The following is a 26,983-nucleotide window of genomic DNA, read 5'->3' on the forward strand; positions in this document are numbered from 1 at the left end:
GGTTTATTTTAAAGATCACGGTGTATCACACAGGATGTTGCACTCATGTCAATATTGATGTGAGAACCTTTCTTTTCGGAAGTAAAATCAACCCCAGAATGCTGATGTAAAGTCCAAAGGTGAGGATGAAGTAGGCCTATACATTAACCAATAAGCACAGCTAAACTAATGCTACCTGAAAACCTCCACTCCAGTCGTCACTCTGGGTTATACTCTCCCAGAGATGCTCAATGATGTGTGTTGGCGCAAACTCATCGTTGCCAATAAGTTGGATAGATTTCAGCTCCATGAAACCAGTCTTTGTGCTTCTCTTGATATCTGTGGTCAGAGTGGAACAAGGTGAAAAGTTATTCTCTAAGCAGTGTATTTGCATACTGAATTCAAACAGAAATACCAGTCATTTCAGTAAGTGTGACAAGGGAAGCTGATGGAGTAAGATATTAGAGTGACGCACCGTTTGTTTCTGTTTCTGTATGTGGGAGGTCAGCTGAAGTTGCACTTCTGGCAGTTCCTGTGTCATCTGCACTCTGGAGATAAGCACCGACGGGCCTAGACCTGTAGGCTATCTAATCACCCCCAAAAACACAAAAAGTAATGCCATTAATTGTGAAAAGTTGATTAGTATAATGTAATTAATCACATTTTCATTAATTACACTTCATTAATGCTTTTAATGATTTTATGATGTTACTGATTAATAATGAATGATATTAATCATTAATGATTGTCTTAATGTTACTACTAGTAATGGTCTATTTTCTAATCCCAGGAAAGGTGGCATCCGTGAGGTGGGTATGCGGACAGATCTTCAATGCCAAATAATTGATGAGTGTCAATTTAAAACTTGGCACGCATCCTGCATTTGGCTTTGACGTGATCAGTTTGGTAAGTCTGGGGTGACGGGAGGGGTTGAGCTGTTTGCGTGACTATCTCTAAATAATTAATTCCTAAAAAGCGCTCCTTTGCACCGTGCGCCCTCTCCAACACTGACAGCATCAGCTGAAGTTGAAGAACTGGTACATCAAAGCACACTCTACGTAGTGTTTCAACCACAATGGCCTTTTCACTTCCGCATGCCCTTTTCAATGACTCATTCAACTGTGAAAATGCCAACTTTTGATTTTTCCCAACCTTAAAATAGCAGCCCTGTCCACATGGACAGCTACAACACAGCTGGATCAGTCTTATCTGACAAAAATATGATCTGCACAGACAGAGACGGTATATACTGTGTGCACTTAAAAATAAGGTAACCTTTTCCCGTGCATATGCTGAGGACGCGGCAGCAGCAGCGGTGTTGGCCGGGGCGGGCTGAAGCCCCTGCTCAGGGCTGATGGCTCCTTGGCCCAGGCCGTCTCTGATGGAGCCGTCATACAGGAGAGACGCCCGGTGGCTGGAATCCTGGAGGGGAGAGGCCACAAGAACCGTCAAACCACTCCTAGATGGCACACCCATTTTGCACATTAGATCAGAATACATTTATCATGACACTTTTATCCAAAGTGAGTTACAGTACCAGTTTTGGTACAGGGTACACTAGGGTAATGTTCTACAGGGGTAATGTGGAGTGAGGTGCCTTGGTCAAGGACACTTAAATGCCACGGATGGAATGGGATTCGAACCGGCAACCGTGCAATTTCAAGGCCAACGTCTAACCCATTAGGCCTGGGTGGCCCAAAGTTCACACCACCTCCTCAATGTTGACAGGCACCAGTTCAGTCTACCGGGCAGCCATGGACCACACCAGTTTGAACAGTATACAGGGCTTTTTCTGAACAGGGAAATAGGGGCGCTCCACCCTCATACCTCCGCGGGTGCACCCTCATACTTCTTTTTTTGTATAAGCTTATATAAATTACTTTTTTGAGCGCCCCAAGTAAATTTCTCAGTCACGGGGGCCGCAACCTGCCATGATGCTCCCTCATGCCAAAAATTCCTAGAAAAGGTATATATGTGAGCAGGGCCAAGGATGGATTACCTGCACAGGGGCCCTAGAGCCAGGGAGGCCCTGAAGACCAAACCTCTATATTTCCTTTGTCATACTGCGTTAACATTTGAGCAACACTTTTGACAACCCCCCAACATCATAGGTTGTCTAAAATCTGCCCTACAACACTGAATCCTTTGTACAGTGAGCTATACTCATTGTATGGGGGCCTTGAGTGGGGCCTTTCTTGTTGTCTGGCCCTGGAAAGCTTAAAACGCCTTTTAAAGACCAGGTTTTGTTTCATTTTATTAATCTGCCCTGTGTTTTAGAAGTTTTTATTTATCCTCTTTCTTTTATCTCCTTTTAATACTTAGTATACTTATTTCCTACACTTTTATTGTATTGGTTTTTATTCTATTTTATTTTGTTGCCATGTTTATACACTTTCTATGTGTGTGCTTTTTGTTATTACATACTTATTATTACATACTAAACTGTAAGGCACTTTCTGACTGTATTGTCGGTGAAAAGCACAATACAAATACATTTGACTTACTTGTGTCATGAGAGCAGGTAGTTGGTTGTTCTCCTTATGAGTTTGTGTGTCTGAGGCGACATCCATCTGGACTTCAGCGCTCATGTCTTCAGAATCATGACTGGGCTTGACAGTGGTCAAAAACCTGCCCATGACACCTCCAGCGTCTTGTTTTGGGTTAGAGCTGGTGGACTTCACATGGCTCTTCTTAACATTTGATGTCACCAGTTTGAGTTGTGAAGGAGCAGCAACACCAACAGCAGCTCTGGCTCTGGGCGCAGCAGTTGCATGGTGATGGTGATGATGGGATGAAGCGCCCGTCTGGCCCAGTGCTGCAGCTAGTGGGTTGACGGGGGGCTCCAGGTCAGGAAGACTCATTGGAGAGCCACACGGGGAGCTGGGAGATGGGGAAGGATTAGGGCCGGGAGCAGAGCTGGGAGATGGGGAAGGTTTAGGGCCGGGAGCAGGCGGTGGTTGGTTGGTGATCTCAGGTGCCCGCAGTTTGGAGAGATCAATGAAGGCAAAGCTCTGTCCACCGTGGCTGACCAGAATAATGCCAGACTGGCCCTGTTGCAGAGCAGTGGGCAACGGCAGGGTGAGCACTTGAGCGGGTGTCGTGGTGGACTCTGTACATGAGCCTGAAAGAGCAGTTGCGGCCACAACGTTGGTGGTTTGGCACGTGTCCATTTTGCCTTGTTCTGTGAATGTCAATGCCGTGTGACTGGTGACACCTTTGTGTGTGGAAGGCTCCTTTGTGGCTTGCCTGTGAACAGCAGACGGGGCAGAGCGGCTTTCTGGCCACGCTGTGGCACGCTCGACAGCAACGGCGTCGGCCCTCTTGTGACTGCTGACGGGAGTTTTCGAATGTTTGGATGCTGACAGTGCTTGGCTCTTTTGGGTGTGAATTCTGAGTTTGAGCTCGCTCTGCTTTTGCAGAAGGCCCAGCAGGAGTTTCTGACGGGAGGCCAAAGATGTGAGGCTTTCTCTCAGCTTGCCCTGTTGAAAAGAGTCAGGAGCCAACCTGCATCAAAAGGAGAATCAGGGTTACTGTCGGCAGCAGTACAAACAAGGGATTTGGTGCTTGTCAGTGGTCTCTCCAGCTAAATAAGCACGACAAATAAAAGTATGAAAAACAAACGCTAAAATATCTTATACGTTAGAGTTTATGTGGAAGACGCTGATGTGCAAAGGCACACAGCATACAAACTTTAGGGTAGTTTATCGAACAAGAGAACAGAGAGAAAATGTCACGGCTATGAGATCAAAATACACTGATGAACTGAAAACCCATTCAAAACTCAACTTGTGTAAACCCAAGCAGCCATACAGCAGAGGAGTAGCAACAATCCCCTAACCTATTGTTTTACACTCATGATTTTGTCATTAACAATAAAATAACCGAGAAAAGCACACCCCAACCCTATCACACAAACCCATCCCTAACCCTAACCCGTCACATGGCTTAAAATGTCAAAACATGTGTGTAACATGTTTCAAGTGGTTCAAACTGGCATGCAATTTACACGTCATGTCATAACGCCATGAGGAGGTGGTGTAAAGATGTAGAATGAGTGTTTTGTATTCTTCCATGTTCCATGCCGTATAGTGCTGTTACTTAATAATGAATTCAAAGCATGCTCCACCCTACGTGTGTCTAGTGCGCTATACCTATACCTGTACTTCTTTGTGAGGTCATCTTTAGCTGCCTGTTGCTTAGTAAGCACTTCAGTCAGCCTGCTCTGCATTTCAAACAATTCGTCCCGGTATTTCTCTGCAAACAAACAAAAAAAGATAGAAACAAACCTGGTTGGATATTAAGTCATCTATTATTGAGGTTAGCAATCCTATACTTTAAAGGGCTCGCCTGTGTCTCGTCTAGTTTGCGTTCTTCACGGAAGGAAGCCACACCTCATTTCACTCAATTAATTCAATGCTCTCAGTTACTGCAATATGTGGTCGAACTGCTAGATGTGGTCTACTGTGCCTGTGCCTGAATGCATGGATGACCAACCCTGCCATTGAGAATCCAACAACCACTCTGGAAAACCTCTGTTGCACAGTGAGATGCATGCTTGTATGAATTGTACTTTACGAATAAAGATGTTCTTTCTGTATGCCTAACAACAATATGGCAGACAAAAAGGCTGAACGAATGTGAGTTTTTCCCCATGAGAGTTTGTGAAAAAGACAAAAAAATGAGCACAATTCTTTTTCCTTTCAAATGTGCTTGGCTCCTCAGGCCAAGGCACAGTGTGTACCGATCTGTCAGCCGACAAAATCTGTGTCACAATGCTTTCCATTTGCATGTCAACTTGGAAGTTTGGCAATAGTCCCTCCTTCCCTATTTTGTGTTTTGTAAATGTTTCCCAGTTGAAATTACACATATGAAGCGCCAGAGCTATACTTGTGAGGTAAAGTGTTAGCATCCCTTTGACCCAATTATAGCCCTCTTTATGCATGTGCTTATCCACCTTTGTGTTGTGAGTTATGTAACTCCCAGGCCGACAGATCCTTCTGCTTTCTTTCAATGTCCTCCAGCACTGACATGATGTCCGAGTGAGCATTAGGAGTCTTGCTGGGGCCAACCTGCACAATTACACAAATGAACAACACACAAATGAAAATCAGTTCCCTAAATATCCCTCCACTGTCTCTGGGACCTTCTAAATGGACAGCTTTCCCGTAAATGCATCCTAAATTGCACTCACAGAACTGCAGCTGTAGCAGAGATAAGCTTGGTTATACGGTTCGGAGTAGTTCTGCATTGTGTACACGGGACGGGAGCTCCGCTGCACTGCACTCACTTTACTTCCCATTGTGTTGGCTGTGCCTGGCTCGCAGCCCCTGGGGTCTTTCCAGTCCCTTTGGTCAATCGCTGGCCGCTTCTCAGGGCTCTTGGACACAGACAGGCTTGGTTTCATCTGCTTGATGGCCTCTAAAACATGGACGAATCTTATTCATTTTACGGTGGAGTGCATGTCATTTCAGTTGTTAATTTTCTAAATGTATGCTGACCATTCACAATTTTTTCTTTCATAAATATTTAATAATACCTTATATGTGTATAAGTATGAACATATATGTGTATGGGTCTATCCAAAGTACAGTAAGTTTGGCAGATCCACCTACTTCATGTATGAAAAGTGTACATTTACAAGTCATAATGAATACTATTTATCACCAGCGATGATGGTGGTAAATATTCATCAAAAACATTTGTGAATTGGAAGCATGAATTCTGGAAAGTAACTATCGAGAAAGTACAAACTCCACCTCAAAAGGCTACAAATAAACAACAAACCACAAATAAACCAAGGATCTAAGACCTGTGGCTAAAAATGTAGGCCATCACCACAACACTACCAGTACACTTATGTGGTAGAGCAGCATGTCTAACCACTTGCAACTTCCTCTTGATGTGCAGATACTAATCCACTCAGGGTAAACATCCCTGTCCCCTATGTAAAGTAGGGTAGTGGAGATGATGGAATGATGATAAAGACCAGGCATTCTACCATCTCTCTACAGAGGGCTCAGACAGAGGCCTGTGTGTGTTACAGGAAGAGCAAGAACTCTTACATGTTTTTGGGGTCGGACAGTATTTTATACTGGTGTATGCTGGAATGACTGACTGCATGCTGCTTCATAGTTCTGGTTCCCAGCAGATAACACTCCTATGACCTTAGTTTTGTTGAAGCCTTATTGTAATTCAAAGGGAAGGCCAGTGCTTAGTTTTGCAAGTGTTTGTGCTTAATGATTCATGTTTTATAAAGTGGAATGATGCAATTCACTACTGGCTACACTTGTATAGCTAAGAATGTGACAAATACACTTAAAGCTTGGCCCTCGAGATTTATGATCTAGGGTCTCTTAATCGAACAAATGGGTGTTGTGGTGCTGTTCTGTGCAAGTGTAACTGAAGAATCAAACCAAAGTGATGAGCTTCCGTACTTAAGCGATGACTCAAACCAGTCTCTCTACTACAATCACCTTGAGCAGGCTGGCGAGGCTTCAGCACTGGTGCCACAGTTGGCTTTGGCTTGCAGGTCGACAGCAGTGCTTTGACATCTTCGTGCCACGCCATGTCCCATGCGTTGTTCCCCTCGGCGTTTCTGTCATTTGGGTTGGCTCCATTCAGGAGTAGAAGCTCGATGACCTGTTACAGTACATACATACAAACAAGAGCAATCAGAGATAGCAATCTGGTCAGCATTAGATACATGTGGTGTGTGTGTGTGTGTGTGTGTGTGTGTGTGTGTGTGTGTGTGTGTGTGTGTGTGTGTGTGTGTGTGTGTGTGTGTGTATTGTCCTCTGCAGACAAACCGAAAAACACTGCGGGTGGACACACAAACAGACCAGCCAAACAAGCCAAAGGGGAGGTAACAACCACTGACTAATAACGGTAACAACTCATATTGACTGAGGGCCAAAATCAAAAGCTGGAACGAAGTCGTGGGCAAAATTTAAAAAAAAAAAAAAAGACTCAGTGGGTCAGATTTGGCATCACCACATCCCTGTCAGACAGTCGTGTATAATCATTTCTGGATGGCGAAGAGCAAGACATCTCTGCAATGTAGGAGTTATTTGGACGTTCTAGTAAACTGGTTATTCTGGTTAAGATACAGTTTTATTTACAGTACCCTGGAAAGAGAGTTGAAGCGTGAAATCTCACACATCTCATAGTTGCAAAACCGACACACACACACACACTCACCAGTCACACACAGAACCTAAACACATCTCTTCATAAAGATAAAAGATGAGACTTATGAAACAACTTTTAACAGTAGACTTTTAACTGTGTGTGTGTGTGTGTGTGAGTGTGTGTGTGTGTGTGTGTGTGTGTGTGTGTGTGTGTGTGTGTGTGTGTGTGTGTGTGTGTGTGTGTGTGTGTGTGTGTGTGTGTGGCCTGGGTTGACATTAGATTGTATGTATTGGGTTGGGGGGATTTCAGAGGACTTTGTCCCGGGACCAGCCCAAGGTGTAAGGGGCTATGCACTCTGTTATCCAAAGGAGTTAGATTGTAAGCAACTTCATGTTCTACCATGTTATCAGTTCCTAAGCGCATACTGTAAGGCACCTTTTTCTGCAGACATTTTATTACGTTTGAATATTATGCTTTCCCCACATGTACGTACATGCACACACACATGCACAAACACACACGCACACGTACGCACGCACGCACACACACACACACAATTCAAGGGAAAAGATTATTCTAGTGCACAGAGAAATTACTCTTTGTACTCTTTTGTTTACTTTTAGTACTAATAGAAATACTCTTTTTACATTAAAATCCTGTGCTGTAATGTCATGAAACTAGACTCTTTACTTCTGTGAACGCTGTTCTGTGAGCGTTCTCCAAGCCATTCTGCCTATGAACATGTAAACAGCAAAAGTGAATGACTAAGCATGTAAGAATGTAATAACATGCCTTAGGGAAAGTAGCCATTCAATTGTTTCATCACAGTTTGGACATGAAGACACCATCAATCCAAGTCAGTTCCAAAGACACAGGGCAACACCTATTTGCAGTTCAGCATCTGTTGAGCGGGTTCCGGTTGGGTTGCCGTTTATCAGATGTACTTAGTTGGCCAGTTATTGATAGTGTGGGTGGGGCACTGGTGCAGGTGAAACAGGGACAGTGGAAACAGTGGCAGTTCCTCGTACTATTAATCACCTTGTAAGTTTCTTTTTCATAGGCAGTTTCAGCAGCTCAACAGTATGATATACGAATATACATATTTTTAGTATTTTTGTATTTATATTTTATATGGGCAGTGACAGTACCTTGTACCATCCATCAATATACACGTATATGAATCATTTTACAAGTTCCATGTATTTCTTTCTTATATGGGCAGTGACAGTACCTTGTATCAGCCCGACAATGAGCAATTTTGTACATTTCATGTATGAGTGATTCTACGATTCGACTGCCCTTTTAAGTCCATGGATTTTATTTGCCAATTCCACTATTAACTGCATCCAATGATGGTTTGGACATTAGCACACATTTATCTTTCATATAATACAGAAAGTGTAGACATGGCATTATTTCAATCAGCAAGAATCAATATTTAATACTGGTTTTGGGCGTTTTCATGCCGTCCTGTTTTCCAAATACCAGATTCAGTCTTCATATTAGCATGTAAAGAAACTTGTTTTGCCCAAGACCAAGACGATTGCAAATGTTGATTCACAGTAATCATCACAATATGACAAAACTGTCAGAAAGACCACTGTCCTTTCCATTATACATGAAATTTGCCATTTTGTGTGTGTCCACGAAAACTGTGTTAACCGTGTCACGGTCTGAAACCCCCTCCATAAATCAGTAATGGTTTGGTCTTAGGCCATACGAATAACATCACGTGATGTCATAACCTCTTTGGCAGGATATGGGAAGACTTTTTGGTAAGTTTTGAGCTCCATCCTTCCATAATTTAATCCATTCTTTTTCATGTTCTCACAGCGGGAAAATTGCCTGTCAACTGTGTTATCAACATATTCATAATAATCTGAATTAGAAATCACATGTAAAACACAGATAAAGCATACAAATACATACATTTGATGAAGGTGTTGTGGTGGAACTTCTGAGGTCCTCAGTTAGCACATTAACACCATAAAAATGGCTGAAATGTCAAGCCTTGTTACCGTCAATGGTGTTACAATTAGCTATGACAGTTGAGGAGGAGTATGTTTTTGCCAATTTATCTACATATTGACAGACAAACAAACAAAATAATTTGTGTTCTAGGTTTGTCTGCTCTGTTTTTTCTCCTAAAAAAGTGCCGATTTGTTCCCCTGCACTGTTGACCGTAACACAGTTGAGTAACATGGTTGACTGTTTTGAAAGTGTTTTTGTGCTGTTGATCCCTTATGTGTTGGAAAAATCCTATGAACAGACACTAGGGATTATCTCTGGAGAAGGAAGTCTTGTGTAAGGAGGGTGACTAAATTCAAATCAGACGTTAAAGGGATTTATAATGAAAAATGTGTCAGTGTGTATCACAGTGAAACATAAAATCCTACTTATGAAGCTCAACAATCACATTTTCTATATCAGTTGCACAGATTAATGATATCATTATTGCTAAGGGACATAAGCACTTTCAAACGTATGTTGTTTCAACTCTGTAGTATTTTTATATATGTTTGAAATGACATAGTAAGCTATTTGTCCATAACACTGTTGACAAAATAATCAAGCTAATGTTCGCTTTCATTAGAGTATTTATCAAATGATTTCAGATTAAGCTTGGCAATTTATTTGTTTGGAAATATACATTATGTAAACATCTAGGTCATTTAGTTGAAAAAAAATACTGATAATTGACATTTTGCTTTTGGCAAAAGCGCAGGCGAATCGTAGAATCACTTGTATGGTGTAAATAGTATACTGTATTTTTCATACTTTTGTCATGCGTACCTCGTACCAGCCTGACACCATGGCATCGTGTAAGGGCGTGATTCCCTGGGGGCCCCGGCAGTTGATGTTGGCCCCGGCACACAGCAACTCCTCCACTACCGCCGAGAAGCCTGAGGCACAGGCCTCATGCAGTGCAGTCCACCCTGCCACACAAACACAATCGGCAAGAAGGGTTGCCAGATGGGATTGATGACTTCCAGCCCAATAAATGCTCAAAAAAAGAAATATGGAGGCACCAAATCCTGCCTAATTTGAAATGAATTCTATGAATTCCGATTGGCATACATCGACAGAAAAACCAACCCAAAGTGTGTGCATTTTTAGATAACCCTAAACATTCCCAATGGGCGGGAAACCACCCAATCTGGCAACCCTGCACAGCAACACACAGGGCACACAACACATGGCAAAAACAGCAACAATCAATGCTAATGTGTAACAGCTGACCTGCCAACACACAAACCAACTTAAAGCTCTAATGTTTGAATTTGAGGGAGAAAAAGCTGAAATAGTTTGGCTTGGAAGAAGGACAACAGTGTTTCGTATTTACTGTTTTGACAGTAAATAAGGTGGCTGTCCGTCTGGGGAGGCAAGGCTACAGATCTGGCTACAAAGGTCTGATGGACCCAAGTCTAAAATGATGGAAGGAAGTGGACAAACTGTGTTTTTCCATACGTATTCCTGTAATTTCATTACCTAATTTTAAACCCCGGAGTCTAATTTTAGCATGTATTAGAGGAGAACTTAATTAAGGTGAGAAACAGCATGGACTGAGTCAGCATTACTACCACTGCAACACAATGTTGAAAAGGCCACACTCTCTTGCTTGAAAAGACCATACTCTCTTGTGTATTATTTACTAGTTTAATGCAGTTTAAAGTTTAATGCACCATATCCAGGCTACACACGTGTTTCGGCCTGAAGATGGCCTGATTGGACATGCATAGGTTGGCCATATGTCCGAACAAACCCGCACCTTTGCTATCCAAACTCCCATCCTTGCGCCGTGCCCCGCTGACACCCGCCTCCGTAGAGATAACATTTACCCTAAGTTTCCCCGCTGTCAGCCTAGCCAAAACAGCTTTTGGAGGACTCCATTCACCATCCCGATTGAATAGGAGAAAATGACCTTTGAAATGTGCTTTTGTGAGATATTGAATACAACTTCTACAGTCAACGACCTGTTGCCTCACATCTCGAGGCCACAAGCACAAGGTGAGGACGGGAGGCAAGACAAACAGACGGACACACGGACATCATAAACAGGTCCTAAAAATGGACAGATGGTCAACCTAGGCGCACCTCGACAATAAACTGGACTGGTCCACAAACTAGAGCACTCTACAGGAAAGACCAAAGCAGGCTCTATTTCCTCAGAAGGCTGAGGTCCTTCAATGTCTGCAGCCGACTTCTGCTTATGTTCTAGCAGTCTGTCATGGCCACCGTGCTCTTCTTTGCTGCGACATGCTGGGGAGGAAGCATCAGGAAGAGAGATGCTGGACGCCTTGACAGACTGGTGAGGAAGGCGGGATCAGTGGTGGGCATGGAGCTGGAGACACTTACCTCAATAACCGAGAGCAGAACACTGAGCAGACTAGACTCTATTATGGACAATCAGCATCACCCCTTAACGCCACCTTCACTAACCAACTGAGTCTGTTCAGCCACAGACTCCGTGCTTTCACCTGCAGGACTGTCAGACTAAGGAAGTCCTTTGTCCTATGGGCAATTCAGCTGTTTAACAACACACAGAAGGACACTAAGAAGAACATCATCATAGGGGACTGGACTGCCTGAGATGCCAGAGCTGGCCCAGACCGGGAAACCTCTTGGTGTGTGTGTGTGTGTGTGTGTGTGTGTGTGTGTGTGTGTGTGTGTGTGTGTGTGTGTGTGTGTGTGTGTGTGTGTGTGTGTGTGTGTGTGTGTGTGTGCGCTGTCCAATCACTGCACTGAGGAACTTTTGACTCTTGACCACTGGACATACTTGTTTTTCCTGCTCACCACAAGCAAAGACTGTGATCTGTCAGAGCTGGCCCAGTTATTGGGGAACCTCTTTGTGTGTGTGTGTGTGTGTGTGGTGTGTGTGTGGTGTGTGTGTGGTGTGTGTGTGGTGTGTGTGTGTGTGTGTGTGTGTGTGTGTGTGTGTGTGTGTGTGTGTGTGTGTGTGTGTGTTTGCCTAATACACTTACCTGTACTTTACTGTGACATTGTGAGAATTTCCAACCCCTATCATACTCTGTACATTGCCTACTTCTATATACTATACTATATCACAGATGTATCCATCAAAACTTGTTCCAGGTCATGTTAAGATTGTCTACCTTAACTGACAGAGTATGTTTTCTGCATTGGTCTATTCCAACTCACAGAATGTCTTTTGCACAATTACCTTTTTTACATTTATTATCTCTACTATTTTTTTCCCCCTCCCTGACTATTCCTGTGTTATTTGTGTCTTGAAATGTCCATGTGGGCATTTGTGTATTTATGTAAGCTACTGGATACCTGAATTTCCCCCTGGGGATCAATAAAGTTACTCTACTCTACTCTACTCTACTCTACAAAGAAAAGACCAAATGAAGCAACAACCATCTCTGAGTTTTAGTGTGCCTATAATTGAAACATCTCCTGCAATACCCACAGCCACTGACCTGCGTAATCGGCCTGGTTTACATCGATCCCGGCCTCGATGAGAGCTCTGACCAGGGCCAGGTCCCCTTTCTTGGCTGCTCGGTGGAGCTGAGTCTCTCCCTGGGCGTTTCTCTTATGGATGGTCTTCAAGTGGATCTTTGCACTCTCTGTGTTGACTAAAAGATGACACCCAATATCAAAGGAGGGAGGAGGTGGCAATAAAATCACAAGACATGGTACGACTTTATTTAAGGGTTCACATGTTAGTCACTATACCTAACTGTCAGAATACGTGATTTATAAGTCATGCCTCATACCTGTTGGGTGTATATTCACAAATGTATTGTTCTTGGCCAAAAAGACCCTTTGACTTGGCTGAACACATGTCTAATTAGACATTTAGACAGTAAATAGGCACATGTTTGTGTACGTAAAGCCTGTAATAAACCCAAGACACTTGCACATGCAATTGATTGGCAGAGACAGTATAAAGTCCAGGTCAATTTGCAAGGTCCAGTGACAAACAAAATACCTTTATCAGTCGAGGAGTCAGTCGGGCGTTTGACTGTTTTGTCCGGCTGCCATGGTTTCCAGTTGCTCTGCGATTTGCCCGCCATGCTCCATCTATTCTTTTGTTTTTTTGGCTTGGCCTTCTGCTTCTGCAAGCCCTGACTAGCAGAGCAAGCGGTGGGACAGTGGGTTGGGTTAGGGCTGGCTCCGGTGGTGGTGGAGTGGATGTTGGTATGGAAGGTATCGGCCACGTCACTGCCACACGAGGCCGACTGACTCTCATCCCCCACCTCACTCGCGCTGCAAGACCCCGCACAGGGCAGGGAGTTCACACCAGACTCATTTTCACTCTCGTCTGGGAGACAAGTGGGGGCCTGCTGCATGCTCTCATCCTCTGATATCATGGTGCAGTCTGAGTCAACGGAGCACTCGTCAAATTCACGGGCTGTGGTTTCCGTTTGAGCTTGCATGGGGACGTGAGCACAAGGCGATGACACGAATGTGGCACCTGACAGATTTTCGGTGACGCTGACGACGTCTGTTGCCCGGTGGTCAGCGGTGCTTTGTTCCACCGTGCATGTGCCGCTCACAGCAAAGCCTGTTGTGGTCACGTCTGTGCTGTCAGGGTTCATGGTGGCTGCAAACCTGCTAAGCATGGTTTCATCACAGGAGTGCAACAACGACGGACTGCCGCCGCTAGCCAGCGTAAAAGGGGCATCCCCACTGCCAGACTGCAGAACAGGCCTCTTGTCTTCCTCATTCCTCTCATTTACTGCAAAAGCTTGTTCCGCAATACATTCATTTGTCTGGTCTATCAGTTCATCGCAGGTCAAATTGCTCCTCATTACACACGGGTCACTAAGATCATTCGAGGCCATAGGTGCGGTGGATTTTTGTAGCTCAGGCCCAGGAAGGCAGTGTGTCAGGCTGGCAGTGGCGTGAGTGTTTGCCAAGGTTTCGTCTCCCATGCAGACTTCTTCATCCAGGTGTGGCAGAGGGCCGGTGGCGTGTGATATCTCAACACTAGGTGTCATTTCTGATGACTCGCCGCTCGCTGCTTCAGATCTGACGTCTTTCCAGGCTGTCAACGAGTGCTCCTCGGAAAACCTTCCAGTGCCCCCTCCTCCTCCTTGTCTGAGGAGAGACGCCGAGTGGTTGTCACCGGTATTAGACGACTCCTGCACGGCAACAGGTAACTCGTTGACGGGGGCCACTGCTGGTTCATTATGCTTGGTGACTGGCTTATGTGTTCCCCTCTCTCCGAGGGCACTTGCTTTCACGGTTGTGATTATGTCCGTGTGCCCGGCCAATAGGGACACGCTGCACTCCTGCTGTGTGTCATCCAACAGACACTCATCTGTCACCTCCACCGCACTGCGGCTGACACAGAATTCACCAGTAGTGGTGGTTTTCAGATGACTTGTCACACTAGCAGTCTCGGTCAGTTTTGCAACGCCGGTAAAACCCTCGAGGGTGGCGCAGAATGTGGAAACTGAGCAGCCATCTTCCTCATCATGGTTGGCGTTCTGTTCATCTCTCTTTATGATAGTAGAACACGTTCCCACTCCTGCCTCCATTAAAGTTCCCTCCTCTTCTGTCTGGCTGAAGCTCCGCTCGGGGTTCCCTTTCTCTTGTTCTAGAGTGGGCACAACTTGAAAGTCCTTCTCTGCTGAATTCTCACAGGCAGCAGTCTCAGTGGTGGGGCGAATGTCAGAGCTCACGTACTTGCCCACTTCCCGTTGGCCCTCACCTCCCATGGGGTTATGGGGTAACAGTAGACTTACACTATGGCTGAACTCACTGCTGCCCATGTCCGAACTGACATCATTGGCCACATGTACTTGTCCCTCATGTATGAGGCTACAGGTGGACAGTAGGCTAACACAAGTGCTGAATTCACTGGTGTTGATGTCCGAACTCACATCCTTGGCCACTTGTTTTCGGCCCTCAGCTGTGGAAGTATTGGGGGACAGTAAACTAACACAAGAGCTAAACGAACTGGTGGCGAAGTCTGAACTCACATCCTTGGCCACTTCGACTTGTTGCTGAGGTGTGGAGCTCCGGGGGAACAACAGACCAACACTAGCGCTTAAAGAACTGCTGTTGGTGTCCGAACTCACAACCTCGGGTCCCTCACCAATAGGACTTACACTAGTGTTCAAGTCATTGGTGCCAATGTTCAAACTCACATCCTTGCAGACCTCTTTTAGTCCCTCAATCGTTGAGCTATGAGGCCCTATCCCACTGATATTAGTAAGCTCACTATCGATGGCTGGAGGTACCTCGACCAAGCCCTCGGGTGAGCGGCCAAGGGCCGTCACACTCACATCCACACTAACTGATGTGTCTCTCCCTCCATTTCCATCTGTGAAGAAGAGCGACGCTGTTTTTTCATCTGTGACTGGCGAGGAGTCGGCAGAAGGGCTTTCGATAAAGCTCAGTGGCACTTCCTGGGCCTTATCAGAGCGGATGCTATCGCTGGGAGGAAGGTTCAAAGCGTCGTTCGGCTGCTTTCCGCTGTTGTGCACAGACATTTCTTCTTCCCCTGTCCTTACTCCAGCAGGTTCGCCACAAGCCGAGCGCACCGTCTGCTCAGTTTGGCAGGATTCCTCCTCCGCCTCCTCGGCGGCTCTGTGGCCTTGGAATGCGGTGCTCTCATTCCTCTCGGCGTACGAGGTCCCAGCAGGGCAGCGGACAGGGGACTTCTGGGTAGGACACAAAACACAAAACAAGCACGCACAAACAAAACAAAACAAAAGACAGGGGAAAAAAGCAAAACAGGCCATGTCATCTGGTGCAAAAATGTGCAGGCCACTTCACAACTTGATTCACATGAAGGGGACTATGTATATAATACACATGCTGGCTGGGAGAAATGTTTTTGCAATTTTATGTTCAGTCTTACCAAATCTTTTTGTGGAGAGACTTTCATGTCTAGATGCCCTGGAGAAGAAAAAGAAAATAGTTGACATGCCGGAGAGTCAGAGATAAATTCAAAACACCTGCAGCAAATGCAGGCTGGCACAAAAAGATTACAAACAAAATACACACAAACGACTGCAATCCACCCATGAAATCACACAATGTGATGCCCAGAAAACAAAATGTACATCATTTACACAAAATCCAAACCATGTGTTTGTGCTTCAGTTGTTTTGAGTGGTTCCTGGATGAGTGTGACATACAGTGCTGTGCACTTGAGCTGTTACTTCAGTGGACTGACAACTTTGGGTGCAAGTCAACCTGCTTTCTACCATTTTTTTGCATTAGGCTCTGTGTTGCTCTGCCTCCGTGGATTTTTATTAAAAAATTACCGTTAACCAACGCAGAGACTTTTGGGCAGGCTTTCCACCATTCAACATTCAAATTCCAAATGGGAGAAAGAAATTGGAATTGTGTTCTTTTTCACAAGACATTGAATAAAAACGTAATCATTGATGACGTTGAGCCTCAAAAGACGAGGCCGGAGACCATAGTTAAGGACAGGAGGAAGCAGACTGACTTGCACCTAATAAATGAATTGGATTCACAGGCTGATAAATCTCTCTCACCTGTTTTTCGACTTTGGGGAAGAAAACTGGCCATTAGTTGTTCAATGGCAACATTTGAGACCATGTCTGAGGCTGGTCTTCCCATAGCACCTTTTTGAAGAGGATCAGCGCCATACTTCAAAAGTAAAGCAGTCATCTGTGGACCAAAATAAGAAGCTGCTGTAGTCAGCAATTCAGTTTTAATCTCACTTCCTCTTAAAGGAACGTAACAGAGAATTGAAAGTTAAGACTGTGCAGCATACTTCCCAAAGTAGAGGAAAACGAGCAATAGATACTACTACAGTATATTGTGCTCAAATCCTTCATCATACTATAATTTTGGCATATTTTGAGTAGTCTATCTCAGTGTTTCACAACCAGGGGCACCCTGGGGTGCCGCAGAAATGTGGCTGATAAATAAATTATGTAATATAATACATATTTGTCTAGATTAATAAAGTATTGCGGATTCTTTCATCTGCCATTTATGCACAATAAAGTATATTTATATTAGGTCGCCTAACCACACACTGCTCCAGGAACTGTAACCAATACCCTGAAATATCTGTAAGGTGCTTGGGATAAAAGCGTCAGCTAAGTATAATGTAATGTAATGTAACATAGATTCACCTCATAGTCTCCGAGCCATACAGCCTCGTGGAGAGCCGTGTCCCCATCGTGGGCCGCACTGTTCACCATGGCTCCCCCTCTCAGTAAGCGCTCCAAGATGCCTGGATTTCTTGTCTGCACACACTCATGCAGAGGAGTCCAGCCTGAAACACATGCACACACACACACACACACACACACACACACACACACACACACACACACACACACACACACACACACACACACACACACACACACACCAGCCATTATGCTATAAATGGTGTTACACTGGGTTGTGGTCTATGTGTACTACAGCCAGCCAGCCAGTTCAGAAATAACTGGCTTGTGACGGTCGAGCCTTCATTGCGGCGTCACTTTTTGAACCTTCAATGCTTTACTATCATTGTGAAGCAGAATTAACCAAGCGTTGTATTGTTCCCCCTCTAATAGGGAACGTCGTGAGTGCAAACTATCCCATGAAAACACAAAATACAGCTTCAAAACATGAACACCATTTGCGTGCTGTTAGGTTATGGATAATCATTTGTTTAAAAGGAGTATCAATACTCTGATTACAGATTTGTTATTGGAATTACAATGACCTATAATTATATATTTTCTCTTGATTTATACACGTGGCACCTTTAAAGAGTATCATCTTTGCCTGTTAGTACGACTCTCTAAAGTAGGAGCCAAGGCAGGAAAGCTGAGTCACCAAAACGTGACCAGGCACACACAGGCCACGTTCTTAAGAAATCACTCTGTGAATACTCTTTCTGTTTCCGTTCTGTTGAAAGTAATTCACGGGACAGGCCATGTGACTTCAAGAATCTCTCGAAAATCGATTCCATCTGAGGAGACCATTGAGTACCACTGTGACTTGGGACAGGAAAAGTGTGCCCCCCCCCCTTTCCTTACCTGCGTGATCGCAGGTGTTGATAGAGGCTCCCTGCTGTATGAGGCGCACCACCTCTTCCTCGTTCCCCCTCTTCACGGCCCTGTGGAGCTGGGTTTCCCCATATTGGTTCCTCTTGTCAATCAGTTTGCTGGCAGTCTTTTGCTTCTTCGAGGTCTGGCTGGCGTCAGATTCATTTTGGTCGTTTGGCGCTCCTATGAATGTCAGTGAACAGACAATTAAAAAGGGGCCATACCGACTGCAAACAGTTTTTCTTTCTTTGTACTTTGCCTCCAAAAGTGAGTACACCCTTAAATGTAAAAATAAAAACATGGATATGGCCCAGCCGTGTCTCAATCGGCTGGGCACTGCACTGCTATACCAGCGACCTGGGTTCGATTCCGATCCGAGATCTTGTTTTATTGAAATTGTAAGAGTGTAAGCTTACACAACTTAAGGGATATACACAACTTGTGGATATTGTACTGCATGTCACTGTCTATTGAGCAGTTTCTGTGAGTCCCAGTCCTTCACTGGCATCCCCTGAGCACAGACTTTGGACTACTGCAGTTTATTGTTTAAATTCAATAAAATGAATATTTTACAGTGGACCTAACTTCATGATTTAATGGTAAAAAAAAAACGTCAGGATGCAAAGAACCAATATCACTGAACTTAACAATTTATGAAGATATGGCTTAATGTAGTCTCTGGTGCGACATGGGCAATAACACAATCAAAAATAGGGCAAACTTGAAATACTATGATGCTTGAATATGACATATTAATTTGCTACCATTAAGAGGACATGTCTATATTCATCACTTAGTTTGGTTATACAGTACTATACATAATATCTAAATGTGATGGAGGCATTTCCAGGAATCAGGACTCCTTTAAGCCACTGCTTTCGACAGACACCCACTGAAGTGAAAACGCTGATGTCATTGGGAGTTGGGAGTCAGTTGGAGCCGGTGAAAGGTTTTAAGACACACCCTATTGACCTTACTTTTAGAAGCTGTATGACGCGTCACCCGGGCTGGCACCTCCTTGCCACTGTCATTGGTCTCAGCCTTGTTGGCTCGCTGTGCATTAGTGAACTCCTCACTGAGGAGAAAACACACACACACACACACACACACACACACACACACACACACACACACACACACACACACACACACACACACACACACACACACACACACACACACACACACACACACACACACACAAATGTTAGAAATTCATCAGAAAATTAGCATTGAAGTTCTGTTTATTTGTGTGTTATTACACAGTTGTCGCTGTTGCATGCTATCGTTGTATTCTAACTGCTACAACCTCCTTTAGGCACCTTTGAGTGAAGTTTCTTAATCCCTTGTTGTTCTTCTGAATCGTCGTCATCAACCCTCTCCCTGTTGGAATTGGAATCACACAGAAAAACAACACCTCATGTTATTACGCCGAACAATGAACAATTTGTAACTTGATGACACACACTCGCCTTCAGACAAAGTCCTGCTTGTGTAAACATGTCTGGCTTTTCTTTTTCTGAAGAAGATTTACAGAACCAGAGACTGACACGGTGGTGTATGGGGGATTGTCCTGCTGAGTAAAGGACCCAAGGCTACTAGACTGGCCAAGGCTTGGTCCACAAACGGAGTACTGTTTCAACTTGACTATATATTAACACACAGAATTCATCTGTGTCTGCCCACGCTTGCGTATGCCCATTACATATCTACTACTCGAGTAGACATCTCAGCTACTGTAAGAGCATGTACTGTTGCAGAGCGGGACGGTTGGACGGGATGGCATTCTTGTTGACATGATGGCAATGGCATGAAATTCCACATTTGCATGACCATGCACAATCAGGTCTGACCAGCTGCTAGCCCGCAAACTGAGGAAGTGGCCACGGCGAACATGACTGATAGCACACATCCCTCCCTGAGTACCGTCATTTGTTCAAAATCAACGCTCAACAAAGACCATTTACAGTTATTTAACTCTGTTGTTCCCAAATGTTTTCTGAAAGGAGCCCCCATTGAGACTGACAATATTTTTTGCGATTCCTCACAATCCCATATTCCAAAATTCCTTTAATGTTACTAAATTTTAATGTGGACAGTAAATAAATGTGTTAACTGTACAAGATAATGTAGTTTCAAAACGATATATGGAATGGATATATTATTATTATTATTATTATTATTATTATTATTATTATTATATTGAAAGCATATATTTTAATGCAAACATTAACAGTCCCTTCTCTCAGCATCCTGCCACGCCCCATCTGGGAATACTAACTCTGCAGTTTGGGAACGACTAATCCATAACTTTGTCAGGGAAGAATCCTTGGTGAGTGCCCTATGACCCAGAGAGGTGCATGGCTCCGCTATGGCCAGGAGAACAGCACCCTCTGCTGTTCAAGACAGCACACACATCAGTTTTTACATTGCATTACGCTTTTGTCCAAAGCCACTTACAATTGAGGACATAATCACAGACAGCATACAGTGCATGCAACACTTGCAGATGCAAAGTACATAGGGAATATACAGAACAGTAAGTGCATATGCCAAGTAGGGTTCGGTTTTTGTATGATTTTAAGTGCATTAGCACAGGGTTAAACACACACACACACACACACACACACACACACACAAACACGCACACGCACACGCACACACACACACACACACACACACACACACACACACACACACAAACACGCACACGCACACGCACACACAGCTCAACCATCAGTGTAGTAAATACTCATGGAAGAGAAGAGCCTTCACTTGCTTCTAGTTTTTTTCATGGCTGCTTTGACTATAGTCACTACATTCACCTCACATATTATTGAAATCAAAATGATCACACTTTGCTAGTTTAAACCTTCAAAACTAATAATATAATATATAATATAATATAATATAATATAATATAATATAATATAATATAATATAATATATCTGCAAAGCTGGGGGTATAATGGGAATAACTTCAATTTAGAGAGAGTCCAATGATTGACAGAATAGATACAGATGTTGTCACAGAGGCTGCTTATGTAAAGTACACGACAATATGTGCCAAGCAGTAGAGATGGCCCTTGAATTATAAATTGAGGTTGTCTGGAGTGGACTAACCTTTACCTTTGGTGACCTGGATCAAATAATGGACTGGTGCTTGACAGGCATCTGACGTAGATGATTTTCTATTCGATGATGGTCTATCTGCTAACACCCTAGAAGAGCAGAAAATTGGGTTGGAAAAAATATCTTAGTAGGTAGGAAGTAGCAAAGTGTGCTAGGAATCACTTTGCATAACCAACACTTTCACTGAACAACAGTACACACAAAAAAAAAGAAAATACACTTCGCACAATGCAGCATTCAGTTTGTTTGTCTTACTGTTTGTCTTACTGTGTATATCCTATATACAGTACATGCACAATTTTCTTTCTTTGTCATTTATTTTTATTAGCTTTCAAGAACAGTCTTCTGCACTCCCTCAGCGATTCCCCCGCCCCTCAACTTGCCACTATTTTCAACCAAGATTTGGTTGTACTAACGTACATCATTCTCCACACATGTGCAATGTGCATAATGTATTAGACTACACAAAAATAGTGAAACATTCATAATCTTGAAAAGCAATAGGTAGAAAGGCTTAACTATGAACCTTTTTTGACTGCTCTCTTTGCGGGCTAGGACATTAGGCTCTGGTGGTACAACATTCACAGAGCGTCTGGTGCGTGAATGTGATAGTATGGAATCAGAGGAGCTAGTGTAAACGGTGGTGTTCATCCTCTTCGTTCCCGCTCTGGTCATCAGAGGTTGTGGATACTCCAAAGCTTTACTCTCTCCATCTGTGACTTAATATTCAGATTATAAATATAGACACTTAATGCAACATGTATTGTTACTTGCTATTTTTTCCTACAGTACTATAGTAGAGTAGAGTAAAGTAGAGTATAATTTATTGATCCCAGGGGAATTACACACATACTTACACATAAATTACCATATATAGCTCACTCTTACATACATTTAGCCAAGGCAGCTCTCTCTCTCTCTCTCTCTCTCTCTCTCTCTCTCTCTCTCTCTCCCTCACACACACACCAAAAATGTAATCGTTATTAATAATACCGGTAACTATTTTTTCAAAGGCATTTACAATAATTTTACTGTATGGTAGATCTAGATATATTTATATTATTAACACAAAACACATGGTTTCATCAATGTTATTGTTTCATATTCAATTATACCACAACTTAGAAAACATGCGAAATTCACTTGAAAACAATGGTGAAAATATTGTACTTCTAAAAAATAACCACTAGGTGGCAGTCACTTCAAAAGTATTGCACTTCTGCAGATCCTCACAACCTCTGCCACACCAAATGCCTGTAACAAGCTGGGAGGCTTTATTGCAGATGTTACACTTAAAAGGAATTTATGTATTTTGTATGAACACAATCTTGCGAGCCTAATCACATTTTGTGGTGATTTAACTATTCAGATAGCAATAGTAAATAAAGGTGTGAAACATTGGAATGTTGCTTTGTTTTACTCCCAGGTTCAAGAAAAGGGCAAGCGCACAACACACACACTCCCTGACCTAGACCACAGTGTAGTATAAACCACATGTTATCAGACATTTAGCCAGGTCTGCAATCAGTTATACACCAAACATTGTTGCTTACTATGACACAAGTCCTTACCAATATCCTCGCCCATATGATTGCTCAGTTTATCACGGTCAGCTGAAGTATCTGAATTCCTATGTGTTGGCAGAGGGTGAAAAAGTATTTTTTTGCATACAAAACACTGGTCAAATAGTTTAAATATTTAAAGAAAAAGCTTAATGTTAATGGTGGATTAAAGCATTCAAACCTGCACAAATGTGATGTCATCTGTTTAACCTACAGAAACAAAGTAATGAATCAGTAATGCATACCCAATCCCAACAGGCTGCACACATTACATCTTTATTAAATTAGCACGACACCTTTCTGCACTACCATACACTACTGGTCAAAAGGTTGGGCTCACCCTCATGCTTCCAGTTTTTTTTTGTTGCAATTCTGGTAGTAGACAAGGCAAGTACTGAGGAGCCAGAGGTGAAAAAATTGGTTGAACTGGACAGAAGAGGTTTCACATATGTATCACATAGGAATATGTGATTTGAATGATTTTTCTATAGACATTTCATCGGTTTATAGGAGAATGCATGGGGCCATTGGAAGGTTTGGTTTATACATAAGAGTAAGAGCATGCATATCCCACCTCGCTGAGGTCAGGTGCAGGACAAAGGTGTATCTAACAGTGGAAAGAGTAGAAGTCCACACACTGCAGCTCCACTTTGAAGGTTTATTCAAGACATTTGACGTTTTGACCCAATAGGGTCTTCATCAGGCATCACATTTTGACCCAACATGTGGTGATGCCTGATGAAGAGCCTGTTGGGTCGAAATGTTGTATGACCTGATTACACCTTCAAAGCGGAGCTACTTCTACTCTTTCCAAAGCTTGGTTGTTGCTCTTTGCAATAGTAGGTTTATGATATTTCTTGCATTGCCACCTTGGCTACAAATTTAAGTCAAAGTAGCTTCATGAAATTCTTCCGTTCCCATCAGAATGAACGGTGATGGGACCAGTTATGAATTTATGATCGATTGCCTCTGCCATATTCCAGCAATGTATGGTTCGACAGGAGCAGACGTCAGCTTTTGTATTCATAGGGCTCATTTTGGGGTGGGGGGTGGGAATTCTGGACAACATCTTACCTAGGGAGTTATTGTGGAATCGCAACTAGCTATTATTAATGCCTAGGCCTAGGGTCCCTAACCTTTGATTAGTCAAAAGTTAAGAATACATTTTGGTCTATTCTATTGCATATGTGTATTTTGAATGCGCTTTGAGACAACTTTAGTTATGATATTGTGCTATATAAATACAGGTTGTATTGTGTATTGTATTCTGTAAATAGCTTTTATTATAATAGTATTGTCTATAAATTCCTTCCACAAATACTTGTATCCAACATCAAGTTGCTTACTTGTTGTACACCGGAACATTTCAGAGAGCAGAGCAATGACACAAACTAATTTCAACTAGAACGCAAATTGAAACAGAATGAGATAAATTGACAGAAAAAAGTATGAGAGACAGACGGCGGTGGTGGCTCAGGTCAGGTAGAGGAGCCTGTTTGGCAACCTGAAGGTTGCAGGCACGAGCGGCACTCTACCTGACCCAGAGATCGTATGTGACCCCATCGATGTGTCCTTGAGCAAGATACTTAACCCCAAATTGCTCTTGGTAGTACCCTGCTTGGCAGCCACGGTCACCGGTGTGTGAATGGGTGAATGTGACGCTTTGAGTGTTCGAAGGAGTGGAAAGCTGCTATACATGGGTTCGCAGTGTTTGTAAACACGATGTTATGAGGAGGGGCAAGACACTGGTAGCCAATCATGTGAGCTAATTTTTTGACCGACAGCGGTTTCCAACAATCAGAGGTTGAGTTGTGCACAGCTAGTTTCGTGCACTCAGGGGAAAACTAAAATTTAGAACCCATGTATTAGGCTATAGCACGAGAGAGAGAGAGAGAGAGAGAGAGAGAGAGAGAGAGAGAGAGAGAGAGAGAGAGAGAGAGAGAGAGACATAGTGCTTAAGTGCATGTAATGATAGATACGAGCATAACAAACTCAGGTTTTGTAAGAGCTCAGAATACACTTTACTTGTAATGAAGAGGGTTCATCGGAAACGTTCAGTCTGCGAAGGCCCATCAGTCCAATCAAGGGAGACGGTTCTATCAAAGAAAATGCAAAGGATATAGTACTACTGAAATTGACAGGGATTCAAGAGTTAATTGAGAGACAGGCAACTCAGACGATATGACATGTCATTACAGGTGATAGATGGTGGCCAGAGTAGGTATTGCAACTATGCTGCTCATTAAACATGTGCTGTCTACTGCATAATTTGATCTTTTCATGAATAATACTGCGTAATAAACTAATATTTAAAAGTATGATCAAAGTACACAGTAAGTTTTGAAGCTGACAATGTCTATTTCTGGACATTCAAAATGGCAGATAATGGAGAAGATCCCCCTTCTCATGTATGAAAAGTGCAATTTTCCCAGTCATAATGAATAGTTAGAATGTGATGGTGGTGGTAAGTTCATGAAAATTGTAACATTTGTGAATGGGCAGCGTGAATTCTGGAAATAATAACTACTAAAATATTACACAGTGCACCTTTAATTTACTTCAGACAAGCTAGCTTACTACTGAACAGGTACTAGGCTAAAAACCCAGTCCTGTCCTGACATCAACAAAGCATGGGTGTGTGAAGTAACAGCCTACCATCAATCTTGGCATTTAAACTGGAACCCCAGAAAGGTGAACTCTCTCCTAGCGTTAATCTGTGAAGGGAAGACAGAAAGGGCATGAGAAAATTATTAGGGGGAAAATGATGAGCCAACTGCTGTTCTGAATTCAATTTCACACATCAACAGTGCAGGTGCTCGTCATTAGCAGTCATTTAGCTATCAGCTGCCTACCAAATAGTCTCTGTGTAATTCATATAAATAATAACACACCTCTTTCGGTAGAGATCTTCGTCCACGTCTTCACATTCAGAATCGCTAACGTAGTCAAACTCACTCATTATTGTGTTGCCTTATTTGCCTTCAATTTTACCACAGCGTCTGACTATAGCAAGTTCGCTCGCGAACACTTGCGAAACTCAAGGCTGGAAAACGCAAGGCTGCTAGCGTTCCATCATTTTGAACGGTCCAAGGACCAGTATATTATAGGTAAAAAATAATAGAGATTTCAAATTCAAGTTGATGGAATCGCCCAACAATAAAATATGTGCGGAATACTGCCTAATTTTACACTCTTGTTTTACACAAAGCAAAGTAGAAATTGAACCAATCAGAGAAGGATAAATATTCTGACGTCACTACAATGTGTGCAAAGTTCTTTCCTGTAATCTCTTGTGTGTGTGTGTGTGTGTGTGTGTGTGTGTGTGTGTGTGTGTGTGTGTGTGTGTGTGTGTGTGTGTGTGTGCGTATGTAAATTGTTCCAATTTATTATTAGGCATGGAATATAGGTGTGATATGGAAGTCAAGTGCAAATCATGTAGCCTAATAACTTACCGGATGTATAACCGGGTGCCCATTTATTACCTTAGCCCACTGAGCCACAGCGCCCCGATGTCAGAAAAAGAAATAGAAGGCCCTGAAGCCCTTGTGAAAGAAAGAACAGCAATATGCCAATATTTTGCTTCTGAGTTATCTATTCCACAACCTATTGCACAGTTTGACCTGGAAAAGTTATTTGCATGTTCATAACCACGAGACTTGGTGATATTTAAATCACATTTGGGAAAAAATGACATATTCTGGGAGGAAAAATAGATGTATTCTTGAAACACAGATCAACGTGTTAGAATCAGTGTTGGGTAAGTTATAGAAAAACTGTAATGCATTACTGACGGTTACTGTCTTTTCAAAGTAATCCCTTACACTCAGTGTTGGGCAAGTTACTCAAAAACTGTAATGCATTACTGATTACATGTTACTGTCTTTTCAAAATAATCCATACACTACTGTATTCAAATGTAAGGCATAACTAGGCTACCTTTGCATTACTTACTTACTTTTGCCAAAAGAACTGTAGGCCTAAATGGGCATTTGGCAATTTATGACAGTGTAAATCAAGCTCATGAATCATGACTTTTTCACCTCCAATCCAGGAGGTGTGTTTGGCAGCATGCAGAGTAAAAACTGCCAGGTTCAGGAATATCTTCTTTCTGACTCACCACACTGAATACCACTAAAATCCAGGTCATTGTAATGCATTGTATTTAGCATTGCAACTGAA

General features: G+C 43.1%; 1 protein-coding gene across 1 annotated transcript; it reads right to left on the reverse strand.

Annotated features, from left to right (window-relative positions):
- On the reverse strand, positions 1-25,795 carry LOC134438037 (uncharacterized). Its single transcript, XM_063187624.1, has 23 exons — positions 25,696-25,795; positions 25,460-25,518; positions 24,830-24,900; positions 22,986-23,014; positions 22,814-22,872; positions 21,779-21,955; positions 19,433-19,493; positions 19,088-19,185; positions 18,102-18,293; positions 17,202-17,344; positions 16,593-16,728; positions 15,947-15,984; positions 13,064-15,746; positions 12,552-12,707; positions 9,901-10,043; positions 6,453-6,618; positions 5,267-5,397; positions 4,934-5,048; positions 4,137-4,233; positions 2,484-3,483; positions 1,255-1,401; positions 455-566; positions 1-318 (listed from the first exon to the last, which is right to left on the reverse strand). Exons 1-23 carry the CDS (start codon positions 25,761-25,763, stop codon positions 161-163), a joined length of 6,039 nt encoding a protein of 2,012 aa, XP_063043694.1. The 5' UTR covers positions 25,764-25,795; the 3' UTR covers positions 1-160.
- Positions 25,796-26,983: the final 1,188 nt, after the last annotated feature.

Source organism: Engraulis encrasicolus, chromosome 21, assembly GCF_034702125.1.
Source record: "Engraulis encrasicolus isolate BLACKSEA-1 chromosome 21, IST_EnEncr_1.0, whole genome shotgun sequence".
In the NCBI taxonomy this organism is placed as follows: domain Eukaryota; kingdom Metazoa; phylum Chordata; class Actinopteri; order Clupeiformes; family Engraulidae; genus Engraulis; species Engraulis encrasicolus.

What these genes read in the sequence shown, in the direction of transcription:
- LOC134438037 (XM_063187624.1), bottom strand. Translation starts at nt 25,763, where the DNA reads ATGAGTGAGTTTGACTACGTTAGCGATTCTGAATGTGAAGACGTGGAC. An exon ending in GAAGATCTCTACCGAAAGAG is followed by an intron (nt 25,519 to 25,695) that starts GTGTGTTATTAT and finishes TTCCCTTCACAG; the next exon opens with ATTAACGCTAGGAGAGAGTT. An exon ending in CCTAGCCCGCAAAGAGAGCA is followed by an intron (nt 19,494 to 21,778) that starts GTCAAAAAAGGT and finishes CAATTCCAACAG; the next exon opens with GGAGAGGGTTGATGACGACG.